Source organism: Oryzias melastigma, unplaced genomic scaffold, assembly GCF_002922805.2.
Source record: "Oryzias melastigma strain HK-1 unplaced genomic scaffold, ASM292280v2 sc00293, whole genome shotgun sequence".
In the NCBI taxonomy this organism is placed as follows: Eukaryota; Metazoa; Chordata; class Actinopteri; order Beloniformes; family Adrianichthyidae; genus Oryzias; species Oryzias melastigma.
Genome location: NW_023416909.1, coordinates 204040 through 222459, shown reverse-complemented (window position 1 = coordinate 222459; position 18420 = coordinate 204040). Strand labels below are relative to the sequence as shown.

The 18420-nt window shown below is 41.0% G+C and overlaps 2 protein-coding genes across 4 annotated transcripts in view; one reads left to right on the top strand and one right to left on the bottom strand.

The window, feature by feature from the left end:
* Window positions 1-1011: 1011 nt before the first annotated feature.
* prl2 (prolactin 2) lies at window positions 1012-7379 on the top strand. Its single transcript, XM_024262964.2, has 4 exons — window positions 1012-1212; window positions 4469-4576; window positions 4878-5057; window positions 6952-7379. Exons 1-4 carry the CDS (start codon window positions 1012-1014, stop codon window positions 7144-7146), a joined length of 684 nt encoding a protein of 227 aa, XP_024118732.1. The 3' UTR covers window positions 7147-7379.
* A 6884-nt stretch (window positions 7380-14263) lies between these two features.
* Window positions 14264-18420, bottom strand: part of hspa14 (heat shock protein 14) — a 17522-nt gene continuing 13365 nt past the window's right edge. For all 3 annotated transcript variants that reach the window (XM_024262955.2, XM_024262957.2, XM_024262956.2), the window contains 6 exons: window positions 17089-17244; window positions 16814-16916; window positions 16465-16680; window positions 15931-16095; window positions 14462-14529; window positions 14264-14389 (listed from right to left, as the gene is read on the bottom strand). In XM_024262955.2, coding sequence (XP_024118723.1) covers window positions 14308-14389; window positions 14462-14529; window positions 15931-16095; window positions 16465-16680; window positions 16814-16916; window positions 17089-17244 — 790 coding nt within the window. In that variant the 3' untranslated portion in view covers window positions 14264-14307. The remainder of the gene's footprint in view (window positions 14390-14461; window positions 14530-15930; window positions 16096-16464; window positions 16681-16813; window positions 16917-17088; window positions 17245-18420) is intronic.

Below are 18420 nucleotides of genomic sequence, written 5' to 3'. Positions count from 1 at the left end.
TTTTACATCACAAATAGTATTTTTTTGTCTGCTCCTGTTCACAACAATTTGAATAAAGAAATAATAAAAAACAAATTTCAAGCTTAATTTTGGTTATTTATGTCCCCCATCATATGAAAAAGGCTACAAAAACATTCATTGGAGTGGGTCCTTAAAGTAACGTATTGTTAAACGGATTGACATCTAGACTCATTGGAAGCAGAAAAAATGACATTAAACAGAATTTGAAGAAACGCCAAATCCTGCAAAACCTACCAATCCTTTGAATGTTCTAAAACTAGTTAATAAGTACTAAATTGGTTTGACATGGTTTTTAGAAATATTTAAAATAACTAAAATAAAATAAAAAATTAAAATGAAATAATAAATTGTAAACCTGAATAAGGAGTTCAAACAGCAAAATGTAATTAATTATCCTGTTTCCAGGCAGAACAGAGAATTTGGGGTTTTTGTCAAAGAGCACACAGGTTTTCTAGATCCTCCTTTCATCCTGAATGAACTTTCAGCAGTTAAATATATGTCGAGCCGGAGCGTCGCAGCATGGCCCTGTGGCCCTGTGACCTATGATGGAAGGGGCTGCTCTGCATCCACAGCTGCATCATTCACATTCAGAAAAAAATTCCAGTTCCGGCCTTCCACGTGAATGACCGCTCCGATCATCGTAAGGTTCTCCCCTCCCCTCCCTCCCTCCACATTCTTTGATATTTAAGGATAGGAGTTGCCTGTGAAGGACTCGTGAAGCTTCTGTGGTTTTCAGACAGAACATCTGTTGTCAGCAGCGTTGAGGATGTCGGGACGCATGAGACCAGGCAGGTATTAGACAGGATCCAAACAAAGAGCATCTGTTTTATTTCCCAATTTTTTGACCATTTGTCTTAGCTTTCTCCTCTGTTCTGCAGTTTGATTTTTTGTTTATCCATCCTTTCAGCTTCCAAAAAGAAACAGGAGGTCAGAGTAGTGATGAAGGGCTAACAGTCTGATGTTTTTTTGTTTCTGTTCTTGTCTGCGTTGATGATGTTGGCAGTGTGCAGTGTGTGGCTACTGCTGGTCTGTCTGGTGTTGTACAGCAGGCTGAAGGTTGCGGCTGCTGCCCCCACGTGCACCAACGGCCAGGCCGGCTGCCACGTCCTTTCTCTGGCCAACCTGTTTGATCGGGTCATCCAACACTCCGCCAGGATGCACGGCATCTCCAACGACCTCCACTCCGAGTTTGTGAGTCCCTTCGTGCCTCCAAACAGTTTCTATTTTAAAGCTTTGTGATTGAAGATGTAAAACCAAGTTTCTTCTGTTAGAGTTCATTCACCTCATCATGTTGTGTGTCCGTCTCTGTCTCTGAGACTTCCAGCTCTTCCATTCAACCGACATAGTTCAGTTGGTTCTGGTTCTGATGCAGACCCACATCTGCCAGACTAATTAACATAAATGCTCATATTGGATAATAATGATCATTTCACACCAATATCTGCTGATGCCAACATTCTTCTGGTATAACAATGGACCTTGATTACATTTAATCCCGTCAAATCCCTGACTGTTTAGAATATTTCTTATTGGTTTGTTCAGGAAAGCTGAATCTGGCAGGCAGAAACTCTGAGGTCACATCGGGCATGTGACACGCGTTCAAGAACGCACTAAATGCAGGTTTCTTGAGCTTGCATTTAGCCCCTGGTGTTCACATTGGTCAAGCTTTTTCTACTGATTACTAGCACATGACCAGCACCTAAAACTGGGAGCGGCTTGGTGCGAAATGTCAAAGTGGTACAAGTCTTGCTCCAGGCATTTCCTTTCACGGCTCTATTCCGATAAATGAAAGACTTGGTGTCACTTAGAATCCTGGCACAAACTGAAAGTATTAATTTCTGCTTCAAGTGGTTGGCGCTTCCGTGAATTCAAAGGGACACTACCCATACGTCACTACCAAATAAGAGAGATTTGACAATCCGTCAAAGATTGACCTGGTTTAACTTGTAAAGCACTTTCAATGGGAACACGTTTTCCACGTAAAGCTCAAAAACGTCTTCAAAATTTGTGCAGCTACTTGAGAGTTTTGAACGCAGAAGCCCAGAACACGTATTAACGTGAATTTACATCAATTTTTGATTGGAGGTGGTTGGTTGAGGAGGTGTGAACGTAGATTTAAGCTGCTTTCACACCGAAGGCAATTCTCGCTTCAGAGGGAGCCAGTTTCAATGTTGGGTCAATGGTAAAGACGCGATCTGAGGTCCTCTGGTGCAACTTAAGCGACAAGTACGACGCAGTGGTCTGGCAGGAGTCATATTTCAGTGACAGGTATGGCGCGGCGGTCTGGCAGGAGAGCGATTTGAGGGACGGGTATGGCGTGATGGTATGGTAGGAGCAGAATTTAGGCGACGGTTATGGCGTGGTGGTATGTTGTAGTGGTCTGGCAAGAGCGCAATTTCAGTGGTGCGAATTCAAATATCTAAATTTTGGTGAGGTCGAGGCACCACTTCTACCACTCAGCTTTGGGCATGTGACATTTTCAGTGGCTTGATCAGCAGGTAGAGTACTAATCTATTGTGAGCGTCATTTGTCCTGAACTTCCATCCGTTTTCTCAACCCGCGTGGAGGCTACGGGGTTGCCAGAGCCCGTCCTAGCTACTGCTGGGCGAAGGCGGGATACGCCCAGGACAGGGCACCAAAACATTAGCTAGTAGGTCCTTCCTGTCCCAAACAGGCAGACAGCTGGTTCTACATGCAGCAGGTTTATTAGTTTAGACAGGAACTACACACAGCTAAAAGTACACGAAGCTAAATCAGGTTCAGACAGGCAGAGGTCAATCACGAGCATGGGATCATCCAAGAAGAGAGCAGAGTTGTCAGATATCAGGCGAGGGTCAGGGCAGGCAGCAGGCAATCAGAGATAAAGCAAAAGATCAGGTCAGATAGAAACGCTCAGTGATGCAGGCAGGGCGGCACAAACAATACTTCGCACTTGGTGAGACTCTGTGTGCTGCTTAAGAAGCCAGATTGGAGTTAGCTGAGCAGCATCCAAGAACTGTGCGCTGGGGTTGCTGGGAGATGTAGTGCAGTCAGTGCTCTGGAGATGGCTCCTGCCAGTGACCAGAGGGGGAGGCAGAGCTCTGACTCCTGACACTTCCACACGCGGCCGTGTCATCAAACTCAGGAACAAATTTTTGGACAGGCGGCAAACAACAAATTTGCTGCGTGCCAAAAAAGGGATGGCCAACACGACTTTGACCCACAAATCACATTTGTTGTGAACCCAGCATTCGAGTCTCACCTGGTGTTTTAGAATTTCATCTGATCATTTTAAAATATTTTTAAAACTCTGACTAAAAATGTTTTACATATTAAAACTGAAAAATTGAACCCAGGTTTTTTTTCCATCTAGTAAATTAGAATGTATTTAATATAAAAGAGAGACTCTTTACATGAATGAGAGAACGCTGGAAAATCTCCACCAGACTCCACGGAGCTTCTTGATGTGACCACGGAAATGTGAACGGCGGCTCATATGACTGCAGTTGGAAAGGATTGTAAATCAATGAAAGAGCATTTTGATGTTAGCTTTGATTATTTTATCAAGAGCTCTGAGAAACCAATGATTGAATGTATTGATCACAGTCAATAAACATTGGAGAATTAGCTAAAAGAGTCTTTGGTGAACTGGAAGGAGAAAGAATCAGGATTTTGGAGGAAGTTCTGTCCATGAAGATCTTCACTTCCTCGTCCAGCTGACATCTGGATCAGAACCATACGGCTGGACATTACCCATATTGATGGATGTTTTTATACTTAGATTTATGGTTGTGAGACACTGAGCGATCATAGTCAGACAGGAGGGGATCAGGGGCGGAGCTACTCAGCTCAGCTCCAAAAGCCACGCCCCCTCAGAGGAGATTTTAGAAACAGAGGCTTCAGATCAAAATGACAATTGTCTTTTTGAGACATTTAGGTTGTGGGATTTTGGTTAAAACTTCATAATCATATTTAAAACACTACTGGGGACTTTTTTTTAAATAAAAAAAATCGTCACGGGGGACTTTAAAATATTGTCAATTTGTTTCTTCTTTCTGCTTGTAGTTTTTTTTTTTTTTTTTTTTTTGGTGCTACAAAGCCGCTGTAACATTTAGTACACATCAGGTTTCCTGTCGGAACCTCTGTTCTCTAAAATGAGCTGTGACTTGGATAAAAAAAAAGTAGGAAAAGCTGTTGATCTCACTAGTCTTCTGATTATATGTGAATAAGCATCAGATCCTCCCTGCAACATATTTCAAGTTTTCCATAGTTCTTTCAGGTTCATGCTGTGGATGCTTTTTCTCCTAACGTGTGGAGCTTACAGCATCTCTTTCTCCTACTCTCTGGGTCAGATGAGATTAGGTGAAACCCCCAGACAGCAGACCGGTGTCTTCATTCATCATACTTCTGGACTCTGGTCACATCTGACATTTTACCTCTGACATTTCATTCATGTCTGTCCTGTCAGGAGCTTTACTTCCTCCCCAGCAAGAATCAGATCGGCCGGGTCAGCCGCAACTGTCACACCTCAACCATCCTCACCCCAAATGGCAAAGAGAATGCTCAGAGGATGGCGGTAAATTAACCTTTTCAAAAGTTACTTCCCTATTATTTGCGTCATATTTACAATTGAAGCACGCTCTAATAGTTTGCGTTCTTTTTTTGACATGCAACCCCTCATTTGAGTGTTTTTCTTTTCTGTAGTGTGTAGAAGATGTGTGCAATCAAACTTTCTTAGATGCAGTTCTTTTTTATTTACTTCCTTTTTGAAGTCTTTCTCCTCCAGCCTTGCATCAGTGCGTGCAACGTTTTTATCCGCAAAGACAAACTGAAAATGAAAGGATAACCTGTGATCCTCCTTCCTGTTGTCCCTGCAGAGAGAGGAGCTGACAGAGGTGATTCTGAAGCTCCTGGTGGCCTGGAGAGATCCTCTTTGGCATTTTCACCAGAGCTTGGCTCACAACCACGAATTCAGCAACTTCAGCTCCAACAAGTCTCTAGAGATGAGCGACATGGTGCACGAGCTACGCAAAGGTGTGCAGAAAGTCATTGAGAAGGTACTCTTTCTTTTCGTTTGCCATATTTTAATCCTCAAAGCAAAAAGCAGCTATAAACTGTATTTCAGTTACAGAGGCCCTGATATGGTCACAGAGAATTTAAAAGTCAGAGGATCCCACGAACAGTTCACAATATACTTTTAAAGGACTTTTTGGGGTAAGAGGCTATGATGAACACTTGCAGGACCTCAATAGTACCTCAAAAGACTCAAAAGACTGAAGACGGATAAAAAATAACAATTTGTTGATCTATTAAACAATATAGATGTCTGAAGCTGGGCTGAATCATAGCACCATGGAGATATTGATCATTACTGGATAAATGTGAAAAGAAGACACAAGTTGGAGAACTTAAGAGTGAGAAGAACAAAGAGTAAAACAGTAAAATCAAAGTAAGATTAATTTCACAGTTGTGAGATCTCCGTATGATAGTTTGTAGTACTGTTTAGATTCCTGTTGTATTTATAGCCTTATTAATCTCTCAGAAAGGTTCAGAATACTTTTCAATATGTAGATCAAAATATGTCATGAACTGTTGGCAAATACTTGTTCAGAGTAAAAATAAAGTACAGTTCAAGGTACAGTTCAGCATCTGGTTCAGAGTATGGTTTAGCAAAGAGTTCAGTCTGGTTCAATTAATGTTTAGAGTACATCCAGAGTATGATTCATTTACGGGTGAGTTATGGTTTACAGCATGTCAAAGTCAAGGCCCGGGGGCCGGTTCCGGCCCTCCGGGTAATCATGTCCGGCCCTCCAGATCATTTTATTTTATTGTTATTAATGGCCTGATGTTATCTTGTGCTCATTTCAAACTTGTATAATTTTAAATAAATATATTTTTATGGAGAGTAAAATATTGAAAGTTATTTAAGGTTTAAGTTGATTTATTCTTGAAGAATATTCCTGCATTTTTATTATTCATAATTATTTTAAAAAGTTACTGTTTGAAAGTTTTAAAAAATGCCCTTCTGCTAGCTTTTTGGACTATTAGACTACTAGATTTTTTTATAGCTACTTTGGAGTTTAGCTAATATTTCAGCCACAGACTGTTATAGCTGTTTTGACAAATTTAGGCTAATTATAAAAGATTTTTAGGTTATTTTGGAGTTAGGCTGATTGATAGGGTTGTACACACAATTGTCATGTAGCCTACTGGTATGTACAACCCTATTACTAATATTTACATGCTAACTGTTTTGGCTGATTTTGGCTTTTATTCGTTTTTTTTAGGCTATTTTGAAATTTAGCTACTTTTCAATTACATGTGCTAGCTGTTTTGGCTAACATGAGTTTTTTTTTTTTTTTAAGTCTTGTAGGCTAATATTTTAACTGGCTATCAGCGTCAGCATTTTCAGCTAATAGCTTCTGTATTTCTGCTATCAACTTAGAGGTTTTCAGCTATCAGCTACAACATTTTTAGCTATCAATTACAGCATCTTCAGCGGACAAATTCTGTTTGCAGTATTTGCACTAGTATTATCACAGGTTATGCTATATATCTAGTTCATAATTATGTTAAAAAGTTATAGTTTTAAGTTCTAAAAATGTAGTTTTAGATCAGGGGGGGCCTCAAACTCAATTCAGCCGTGGTCCGCTGCAGGCAACGTCTGGGTGAGGCTGGGCCGCATCAGGATTTCCACAAGAAAACGATGATAAAACATTCTAATGTTCTCAAATATCTTTATTTCTAACACAAAAGAATTAACTAAATAAATAAATGTAAAAAAAAATCAGTCATTAATAAATAAATAAAATAACAATGACCATACAGCAGATACAGACGACTGAAGAAACCACATATTGACTGACTGACTAGAGCAGTGTTTCTCAAATGGTGGGGCGCAGCCCCCTGGGGGGAATGTAAATAAAAATTTGTGCATTCTTTCTGTCACAGATGAAGATGTTGGGGATTATGGGTAACTCTCTTGGCGGCCTGGGTACCTCCGAGTCCTTGCTGGCTCCTGACAGTGCTGAGTGGCGCCTCATGAAAGACTATGACCTCCTGTACTGCTTTCGCAGAGATTCCAGCAAGATCCAGAACTACCTGAAGATCCTGAAGTGTCGCATCGTTCCCGAACACGGATGTTAAAGCCAAGCAATGATTGAAACTGCGTTCAACCCGTGGAAATATGAATACTGAGGATGCAATGGTGGGGATAGAAAAAGCACAGATGGGCAGTTTTTCCTCTGTGCTCTGAGTGCAAAGGGGTTGGACGAGAACAGACGCAAGCACGACTTATTCATGACTGAGGAGCCTTTGGAAACCAGAAATGCTGCTTTGCTAGCACTTCATGTCTGATGTTAGGATGGGATAATGTCCCTGATAATGCATGTTACTAAAGATTTGTGTATATATGTGTGATGTTGAAATATGGTAAAAACATTTGAAGAAACACCAGCTGTCTTTGGTGCCTGCACTTGAACTTCAGCTCACTACCAAAGGGTTTGCTTCAAAACATTTCAGTTCTACGGGTTTGTCCAAAACTAAGTACCCTTCTTATGGTGTAAAAGGAACTCAGACCATCTGATTAAGCCATGTCTATCAGACAAACACAGACTGTAAGAACAAACATTGACCACCGTCATTGATGAGGAGGGATTTTGCTCCTCTTCCTATCATGTTGCTTTATTAGGTTTGGGGTTGTGTCACGACACTCCACGACTCAGATCATCAATAATGCTTTCTAAGTAATGAATCCACACCTTAACAAACCTGACCTCACAGAAACATCAGGACTGTTTGTGCCTTTGTTTGTAGAACAGATTTATAAACCTAAAAATGTGCATAATTTTCTTCGTTTGCATTTGAATGCCAATAAACACACTTGAGGCGTTGTGTAGAAGAAAAGGCGCCCGGAGCAACAAAGTATGGAAAGCAGGATACTAGTTTTCAGTGGCCTGGAGGTCAAACCAACATTCTTTTGGATCAGACCAAAAAGTTTTGTTTGAAGAATGTCTTAACCACTTCTCTGAAAGTTAGAAAAATAGTTTCTTCAATCTATTTCCAGATGCAGAACTTCTCGTTCTCTTCAAACAGACAAGTGTCTTCAGGTCTTGGCTTTGGTGACGTTTACACCTGCTTGGCAGCCATAACCTTAAGACTGTTCAGAAGATGAAAAAACAAAAGCACAGACAGGATCATCTGGAAGGTAAAGAAGAGGAAATTTGTTGTAAAAGTGAAGGAGAGATGCTAATTTTTAACCATGACCTTTGAACTGGCATGCTATCCAGAGTACACTTTACCTTCAATCAACAGTTCCAGCAACCCGACGACCCCGTGCCTTTGTCTGCACCAACCCATGTGTGCTCAGTGGTCCCCAACCACCGGGCCACGGACTGTTGCTGGTCCGTGGATCCCTTGCTACCAGGAAAAGACTAATACATTATACACGTCTTTTTTTTTTTTTTTAATGAGATGAAAATCTTTTATTTTGAAAATCGACCGGATTCTCTCGATTAGCTTGAGTGGTGTTGGCATGTAACACAAGAAAAATTGCACGTGGAACCTTTCTTTGCAAATGGATGGGATACATTTTTAAGTTTTTTACCACTCTCAACTCCGGCTGTGGTAAAATCTTCACAGGTTGACCGGTCCCCAGCCACAAAAAAGGTTGGGGACCACTGGTCTAAATCACACTCTAATTTCTTAATTGTGAGATGATCACAATCAAGTATTTGTGAAATATGCAAGGTTTTCATTCCTCGTCCAAGGTATTCAACTATCTACTCTATAATGTTGGTCTGTCTAACCCTTGTCCTGTCCTAGGGATGTTGACATTGGGAGTTTATTTCAAAGATTTTTATCTTCACCGGTGTCTGTGGCAGACATGAAATCCTGTCCACTTATGATCACAGGTGTTTGAGATTGTCTGTGATCCAAAGAGCCCCAGAGTACAAAACCATCCATGAGTTCATTGCAAAACAGATAATTGATTTTTTTTTACATTTAAATACAATTTGCAAAATAACTTGGAATGCACTGTAAAATTCCACCTCGATGAAAATTATGTTATTGGTGTTATTTAACATTTTTGTGTCATTTTTTTAAATAATGGAGGACATAAATTAAGAAAAACTTAAGCTCAAAATAGCTTTTTTTTTGTATTTCTTTATTCAAATCTTTGTAAATCAGGAGCAGAAGAAAAAAATGAAGAAGAGCTTATTTGTAGAATGTACGCTGGGCAGACCACACAGAGATAATATATTCATTCACTGTTGATGTCACCCATAGAAAATTCCGTACTTTTGGCTCTCGCAAAATCAGGCCAACGCCGTCACCATGGCTCTAATGAATTCCTGTTGCTCTACATAAACTATGTCCTAGATAAAAACAAGAGTTTTGTTTTTGGCAAAAACAGCATGATTATAGCTAAAAGACCACTGGGAAAGCTTTAAGAATAGATCAAAAGATGATCAGAGTGGTCTTTATGGTGGGGTGAGAAGCTTGGCCATCCAGAGGGACAGTACAGTACTCCTCCACAATAGGAGAAGCCAGTTGAGATTTTCCTGGATAGCTTCAGGAAGGTATGATGGGCATGTACCACCAGGCTGGGGAAGATCCAGGACCCAATAGAGACCTTCGGGTGGTCTGGGTGCGTCTCTGGACAGCTGGAGGAGGAGGCTGTGAAAAAGGAAGTCTGGATATCTTTGCTTCGGCAGTGCTGGCAGCAGAGGTGATGAACAGGAGAAGATGGATAGATACATTTGAGCTAAAATAGTTAGTTTTAATGCTACAAATATTCCACCGTCTTTATAATCTTACAAAACTGTCAACATAACAAATAATACAAGTTTAAAATATTCATAAGAAAATGACCTTTTAGAGCATTGTTCTCTATATCAAGTGTCATTTTGACAAAAATGAGTCAATCTTGGACAACCTGTCAGTGGCTTTAAAACTTTACTACTAATGGTTCACATGCAGGGAACTTCAGAAATCTGTGTTGTGGAACGGTATACTTGAACAGTTTCAAAAATCCATGTTTTGTTCTGTTTTGCTGACTGCAACCCTCCACTGTGGTGTTTGGGATGAACTGGACAGAAAAGGGAAAACATAAATAAATTGTGGACTTCAGTGGGAAATTTAGAATGAACTTTCTGAAGAATCTTGTATTTCATAGTAGTTCAATTGTTACGTCAAAACTTGGAATCAAAAGTATAAAAACATGAGTTTGAATCCCATTGAGGTGTTTTGAGGTGGAAGGAGATCATGTATGATCTTGTTTTTCTGGAGTTTTCCAACAATTGCTTTGATTGATCTTCTCTCCAATCTGTCCATTTATTGTAGATTGGTTTATGCTAGTCTTGTTCAGGTACCCTGCCCTGGTGTCCTTTGACAGCTCTTTGGTCATGGTGGAGAAGTTGCTGTCTGACTCTTCAAGGATGTGGACAGGTGTTTTAACAGGTAACCAGTTCAAACGGGGCGTTAATACAAGCAGTGAATAGAGGACAGAAGCTTCTTCAGCTACGTTCACACGGCGCTCTGCAATGCTCGTTGAAGCGACCACTTCCAATGATGTCTATGTAAACACGTGTGAATGAGTGTTGCATACTTCCGTGTTCACAAGTTAGACAAGTTTCTATTGGGCTTTTCATACGTAACCATAGAATGCAGACTCAGTCAACCAATTAGGGTCCTAGATTTGATAGTGACATAGGGATGGCGTTCCCGGGCCGACTCGGACTACATGGTACCCTAGGTGAAACGTGATAAGTATTTATTATATTTTAATTCACAAGAAGTAAATAATAATCACTTAATTATGTTTTTAAACATAACACTTTGCTCTGGCTGGGACATGAACCCCCTTCCCAATGGAAGATGAACACACTAACTATCACACCAACAGTTAATCTGAGTGTCTTGGCATGGGGGTGCTTTTGACAGGCATCTCCAGTGTTTAAGGTTTAAAGATTTCTGTTGTTATGGGTTTAAAAACAGAGAAAAGAAAGAAAAAAAAAACAGATTGCCAGTCTTCTTTTCCGAGCAAAAACAAGAGTATATTTCTACCAAAATGTGGTGAATTTCCAAGCAATTGAATATAAATTAGGGCTGTCAGATTTGTCGCGATAAAAACGCATTAATCTGACATGTGCTTGACGCCGACAATCTTTTTGACGCATTAATCGCGGACTTTCTCATACGTGCCTTTTCATACCGCGCTCGCGGGCGTCCCGCCCTTTAACTCACCGGCTGCTCTCACTAGATCACGGGCGGGTCTCCAACCTCTGAGCTAAAACCGGCCGGCGCTAGGACCTGGAGAGCTCCTGCACCCTAACCCGGCTCCGGTTCGCGTCCAGTACCACGTCTGGTGGTACCGGCTCGGGTCCGGCTCCGCGAGAGCTGCGGACCCCCGACATTCCAAACAGCAAGCGCACCGGGGGATGTTTTAAATGTTCTGGAGGTTTAAGCGTGATCCAACCTCAGCATAGCGGTCTGTCTGCCGGCATATTCATCCGTGAGCTCCGCTGGACACGTCGCTGCATCGAGCTGCAGCCAGAGAACGCGGCGGCAGTAACAGACTGTCAAACTATCCACAGAGTATCCTGCTTTTCTCAGTCTTTAATGTTTTAAAAAACAAAAGTTAATTGGAAATGATAAATCTCTATTTCATTTATTACTGTAGTTCAGAGGAGGAAAAGATTTGGTCCTGACAAAAAATGAACATGAAAGTGTAATGGAAATTTTATTTTTAATGTTTTTTATTTTATTTTACTGAACGTTGATTGAAGTTTTGAATTTAAAATGCCCTTCACTTGCACTTGGGCTTTTGTTAGGTATTTTATGTTACAGCCTTTTATTGTTAAGAAAGTTTATCTCAATACAATGTTACAAAATAAAGTATTTCTGATGAAAACTATTAATTTTGTCATTCTTGTTTTCACAATTAATGTAGAACTACTAAATTCCACAAACCACACATTTTTTTCCTTAAAAAAAGGCCACATGTAAATTTGCGATTAATTGCGAGTTAACTCTGGAAATGCGATTAATCGCGATTAAAAATGTTAATCGCCTGACAGCTCTAATATAAATACAACAGACAAACCTCTGCTTAGAGTCCACTTTTTCCTCCTCTTCCTTCCTTTTCTGACCTTAACGCTGTCCCTGACGGTTTGTTTTGCTGTTTTTTCATCCTTTAAGTTTGGAAAAAGCCACTAACAGATAACCCCCCACCTTCCTAACTTCGACAGTGGCTGTGTCAGGCAAGGAGAAGTGCAGCACCAGATTTTTAACTTGTATAATTTTGACAAAATATATATTTTATTGAGAGTAAAATACTGAAAGTTATTTAATGTTTAAGTTGATGTATTTTGGAACAACATTCCCGCCTTTTTTAATTTATAATTAAATTAAAAAAAATTACGATTTTAAAGTTTGAAAAATTGGCATTCTGCTAGCTTTTTTGACTATTTTGGGATTTACTGTTTGAGGCCGTTTTGGAGTTTATCCAATATTTTAGATATGCTAGCTGTTTTAGCTAATATAGGCTTTGTTTGTTTGTTTTTAGGCTGTTTTGGAGTTTAGCTAATATTTCAGATACATGTTTTGGATAATTTAGGGTTTGGTTTTTGTGTTTTTGTCCCCTTGTGCGATTGAGTTTGACACCCCTGGTCTAAGGGCAAGGAAGCCCTCTTGTTCACCTTTTTTAACTGATTTTATTGAGAAAACTGTGTTGTATAATTGTAAATAAAGTTAAACTGAATATGTGGCATTAAATAAGTAGCAAAAGGACCAGAACTCTTGTGTGTTGTAGGGGTAAATACATAATTTATGCCCCGTTATCCACCATGAGGGGACGACCTGCACTCTTTTAACTCCACTGTAACTCCAGTTATTCATGTAGGATTCTTTTATTTCAGAGTGAAACATCACACTAAATACGTATTAGTAAACATTGGAGAGTTCTGATTAGTTTTGACTGGTCATGTCAGTTGAAAACATTGATAGTTTTTGTGGTCTAAATCTATTTGTAGTAATTCGTGAGTGTTTTGATGTCTTAGAAAGTTTTTCTTTCTGTAAAAATCAAAGCAACGCCCCGATGCCCGCAGAAACCATCGTCCCTGACAGATGTCGGCATGTTCAAGCAGGCGAGGCGGGGACGTCATCAGACTCCTTTGCCGCTGGAATCTGCCTCAACTTGAAAAGTTTGTTTACCACGAGCGAAATGAAACAGATTTGATGGAGGGGTGTGGTCGTCCCAGAAATAAAGACTAGACAAGTCAGTAAACATCCTTCTACCGAGGACACTTCTTTAGCAAACTTTGTTTTAGAAAATGCGAATTCTAATAAATCAGATTCAAATGGTTACATTTTCTTTTCTTTGCTGTAGTATTAAATGAGCTGATAATAAAGGAGGGAAGTTTGCGTTTTGTGGGCTGTGGCGCCCCCTGTCTGCATGATGTAAGCATCTACTGATTGAATGTGGACGGTTGCTCCAGTAATGAAATATGAATATGTAATCACAACACATACATTTGATTATTTGTTAAAGTATGTATTTATTCTAAATGTTTGAGATATTAATTTTGAAAATGGCTAATATGATGATGATGATTATATAAAAATTAGGGGTAAACGCATGCGATTGATCAAAAAAATAAAATAAACGTGTTTATATGAATTAACGCAAATAAATGGCTTTTATGGCGTGCGTTAAAACATTGACCGTTCTGTTCGTGCTTATAACATGGTCAATTGCAAAATACATGAATACTCAATCAGTTTTTAGTAGTTTTTTCTTGCTATTTTTTTGGTTTAGATCACTTTTTCCAAAAAGCGGACTATTTGATTCATCTGATTTAGTGCCATATTGTACAAATACATTTTACCTGGTAAATCGTGATAAATCCCAACACAGAAGTGCGATTAATCAGATTTTTTTTTGTAATTGATTGACAGCTATAATAAGTTTCATGTGTGATTTCATATTGTGATTATTCACAGATAATAAATAAGTGGTCGGCAAAAGAAAAAACAAAAAATAAAAGAATCATAGCGAATAATCGTGATTAATTTTTTCCAGGTTTGTGATTAATTAGTTAATTGTTTTAATCTATTCCCAGCCATAATAAAAATGTAAATTGTACTTTTATTTTTAACCCATTTAAACCTTATAACTGATTAAAAATATTTGACCAACCATGAATTATACCTTCAACATCGTTATTTAAACGACTGACTGAAATGAGCGAGTGCAGGAACCTTCTCTTCATGCTGTTTATTGAGTATCAAAACGTCACTGCGCCGTCATACAGCCGCAGCAGCGATGGTGACGGCCTCCGACCTTCCGCTGCTCCGGTCCACACAGGAGACATGGAGAGAGCCGTCCCTGAGACACGGAGAACATGGAGGTCAACGACAGACGTAGGGGCGCGGCGTGCACGGACGGAGGGGTTCTCACCTCTTCATGGTCACCACGGCGTCAATGCAGCGGTTGTCCTGCACGGGCTGCAGCTCTCTGAGGATCATCTGACACAGAGATCCGATTACTGTGACTATTACAGCTTTCATCACAATCTATCACACAGACGTCGTGATTAGTCGTATTACTGATTGAAAAATTCTACTTGAAATGCTCTGACTCTAAGGAGAGAGAATGGAAGCTGCTTCTATAAGCTCAGCTGTACTCTGATGATAAAGTGAGATCCTTGGTCTTACAATCACAGGATAGTTTATAATTGATGCTACATGTTAGTTTGGAATGGAGGCCGACACCACTCACATAAATGCAAGAGCCACAAAACTACGACAAAAGCAACAACACAACGTACATGATTCACAACGCAAATGAATAACAGACCTTTTTTCATTCAGTTTTAAGCTATTGATGCTGCTTGAAAGTTTGAACATTAACCCGAGAGGGGAAGAATAAAAATAAAACTGGGGTGATGTTTTTGTTTTTCATTTAACTATTGTGTTCTTTTACTGTTGTCTGGATTTGAAATTAAAACATCATAGCCATGGAGCTGAAGTACTGCAGCCTCGAAAGCTCCGTTTGCTCGAGGTCGGGAGAGAAAAAGTCGCCAATCGTCGTCGGCTTCGGCTTGTGTTGTCTTGCTTTGATTTTTGTCGTGATGCTTTGGTTGTGTCGTTGTGTTGTCCGTTTTTGTCGCCGTGCTCTGACTTAAGCGGTGTTGCTGGTCTTTGTTATCTTGTTGTGGCTTTTGTCGTCGTACTTCGACTTTTTTCACTAGATTTGGCTTTTGTTGTGTTGTCGGCTTGTGTCATTGCACTTTTGCCTCTGGGTGTTGTGTCTTTTGTCGTCGTATTATCTGCTTTTGTTGTCGTGTTTTTCGGCTTTTGTTGAAGTATTGTTGGCTTGTTGTGTTGTCTTGTCTGCTTTTGTTGTTGCGTTTGCCTTTGGTTTTTGTCATCGTGTTGCCGGTTTGTGTTATTGTGCTTGGGGTTTTGTCATTGTTTTATTGGCTTTTGTCGTCATATTATCGGTTTTGTCATCGTGTTGTCGGCTTTTGCCATTGAGTTGTGGCTTTTGCATTTGCGTGAGCCATGTCGGCCACCGTAGATTTATTTTGAAAAACGCTTCAACAGGAATTAAAAGCTTCATGTCTCGCGTTTCTTTTCCCAAATCAGCTTTAAACAAATGTCCATGAATGGATGTAATCCTGAGCATAAACCGGAGGACAGGACCGCCTCTTCGTCTAGCAGGAAGACACATGCAGCAGAACCAGAGCGTCTGCTGACAGAACCAAACCCTCAACCCTGTTAGAGCCGCACACTCTGCTGATGGAGGATTCCATGTTTCCAGTCCCACAAATGTTTGAGAAATCTGAAGCTAATCTTTATCATTTGACGGGTGAAAACATCAAACAGTGAGGGTGTGGTGCCAGCGGTTCGATTCCGGCTCCGTACCTTGGACAGCAGGTCTGGCCGCTCCGAGGAGAACCTCTGGTAGATCTCCAGGCAGAGGGAGGACAGCTGTCCGTCTGCAGGCAGGCTGTGGTGTCTGCGGGCGGGAAGGGGAGTTCCCGATGGAAGGAGAAGCGTGAATGTCTCCGCTCCAGCATCGTCCACCTCCTGCAACCAAACCAGGAGATGTTCAGGTCTAAACGGATCCAGTTTGCTTTAGGGTCTGACTGTTCATCAGACTGAAAAACTGGCCAAAGAGCTACATTTACACTGAGCATGAACACACAGTTTTCAAAGGCACTTTTAGGATACAGTGTTCACACTAGACTGTAACGACCTGAAACTAGAGCTGGGCACTGAAGTTCGGTTCCAAGTACGAACCGTTATATGTGGTTTTTCTGCTGCACTTCCTTGTGAAATAATCCTAAAGCTGCCCTCGATCATGGACTCCAACATGATCTCCTGTACGTCCACCAAAGCTTTGGGCTTCACCAGCAGGTTCATCTGAAGAACATGCTTCAGTTCACTTTCATTCACCTTTAGTAAAATGTCCGCAGCAGAAACATCCACGGCGACGGACTCCTCCTCCGGTGCCAGGCCATCTCTGCCCACCAGCAAGCCCGCTTCTAGAGCCGCTCCCACGGCAATGACCTCATCAGGAGGCGCCGAGCTCAGCAGCTCCACCTCAGGAAACATCTCCTGGATCAGCTGCTGCAGCCGAGGGATCCTGGCCGAGCCGCCACAGAGAGCCACCTGCAGCAGGAAGGAGGAGGGCACTTTCAAAATAAAACACTTCTACAAGTTACATCTAGAAAAAGTTGTAGTAGGTAAACAAAAATTTCTACAGCTGTTCCAGAGTTAACACATTGGATGTCACATGACCTACCTTGTTGATGTCTGAGGTGGATAGCCCCGCCTCTTCCAGCACAGTCCTGATTGGCTGGATGCTTTTGTTGAAGAGGGAGGAGCAGAGCAGCTCAAAGCGAGCTCTGTGAACGAACCACATCCAGACGTGTTTGAGTTACTTTAACGTTTGATGATGAACAAAACGTGACAACAACAGCTCAACAAAGCTTTAATACTCCACAGAGGAGATCTGGATCAAAGCTTAAAGAAGTTGACTCTGAAGGTGGAACACGTGGAATCAGGAAGCACGCTCACCGGGAGACGTTGCACTCAAAGTCGATGCCGTCGTGCAGGGAATCCACGAAGCAGTTGGCGGATCCCAGAGAGGAGAGGGAGTGTTTGGTCATGTCTGCGCTGTTCATCAGCTTCAGCATGGCCCGGGCGTTACTGCTCACATCGTGCTTGAAGAGGCTGCAGGACAAACATCTCCATGACGGTCCGTCCTCACACCATGTGCTGCAAGCACCGCCTCATTTAAAGGGTAACCAAAAAGTAAAGAAACTTTTTTTGGCTTAAAAAGTGCTTTCTGTTGCCACTTTTTAAAATATTATAGTCTCAAACCATCTGTGTGCTGTCCCCTACAGGTTGAAAGAAGGTATTACAGTTGAGTTTTGTGATTGGTTAACTAGTGTAATCCCAGAAGTTTCATGTCATCATGGTCTGCAGCTCCTGTATAAAAGCCCCGCCCATCTTTGATTCTGCAACAGTCATTATCATGTTAGCTTTAGCATGGCTCGTAGGTGTTTTGTCTTCAGTTGTCAAAAGCCTACTGGCTTGAACAACTTTCCAGTGGACTTGGAAGTAAGGCAACAGTGTTTGAGTGCAATTGGCACTTTGTCCAATCATCGTTAGCTTAATACGTTAGCCTTTCTGATGCTAGCAACATTTTATTACTCAGAAACGGGTGCCTTTGGTCCTGCAAACCCTCAGCTGTGCCGGGTGTTGTGCCAAGAAATGCATCCCCGGTCAGAATTTGTATCCCGTTGCTGGAATTGTTGCTTGTTTTGTGACACTCATATTACAGCTCCGCCGTCGGGTATTACTTACAGAGAAAAATCTTCAACCTCCACAGAAAGTTCTGAGGTGAACCCATAGACATTTATTATTATCCCTATATACACATCACAATATACTGTTGCAGTGGGTGAAACTGGCATCAATTCCCATTATCGAAGAGTGTAGCCTCCATTAGCTCCACCCCCTTTTCTGCATTTCTCTGGACTGACAGTGAAGTCAGCCTTCAACTGTCTTGTTATGTTACCTTTTAACGTCCCACTCTGATCATCTTCAGACAGAGGTGTCAAACTCAATCAGACAAGGGGCCAAAATCCAAAACACCCCTTAGGTCACGGACCGAACAGGATAAACATTTATTGAACACTAAAACTACATTTTTAAAACTTTAAAACCAAAACTTTTTAACATAATTATGAGCTACATGTATAACATTACATGCAATAATGCTATTGAGAATGCTGTAAACTGAATTTGGCCGCTGAAAATGCTAGAGCTGATAGCTGAAGATCCTTAAATGGATGACTAAAAACAATGAAGCTGAGTGCTGTAAACACTGAAGCTAATAGCCAG

Excerpts from the sequence above, each read along its gene's own strand:
- prl2 (XM_024262964.2), top strand. The coding sequence starts at position 1,012 with ATGATGTTGGCAGTGTGCAGTGTGTGGCTACTGCTGGTCTGTCTGGTG. Across the intron at positions 1,213-4,468 it reads ACGACCTCCACTCCGAGTTT|GAGCTTTACTTCCTCCCCAG; the intron begins GTGAGTCCCTTC and ends CTGTCCTGTCAG. Across the intron at positions 4,577-4,877 it reads AGAATGCTCAGAGGATGGCG|AGAGAGGAGCTGACAGAGGT; the intron begins GTAAATTAACCT and ends TTGTCCCTGCAG.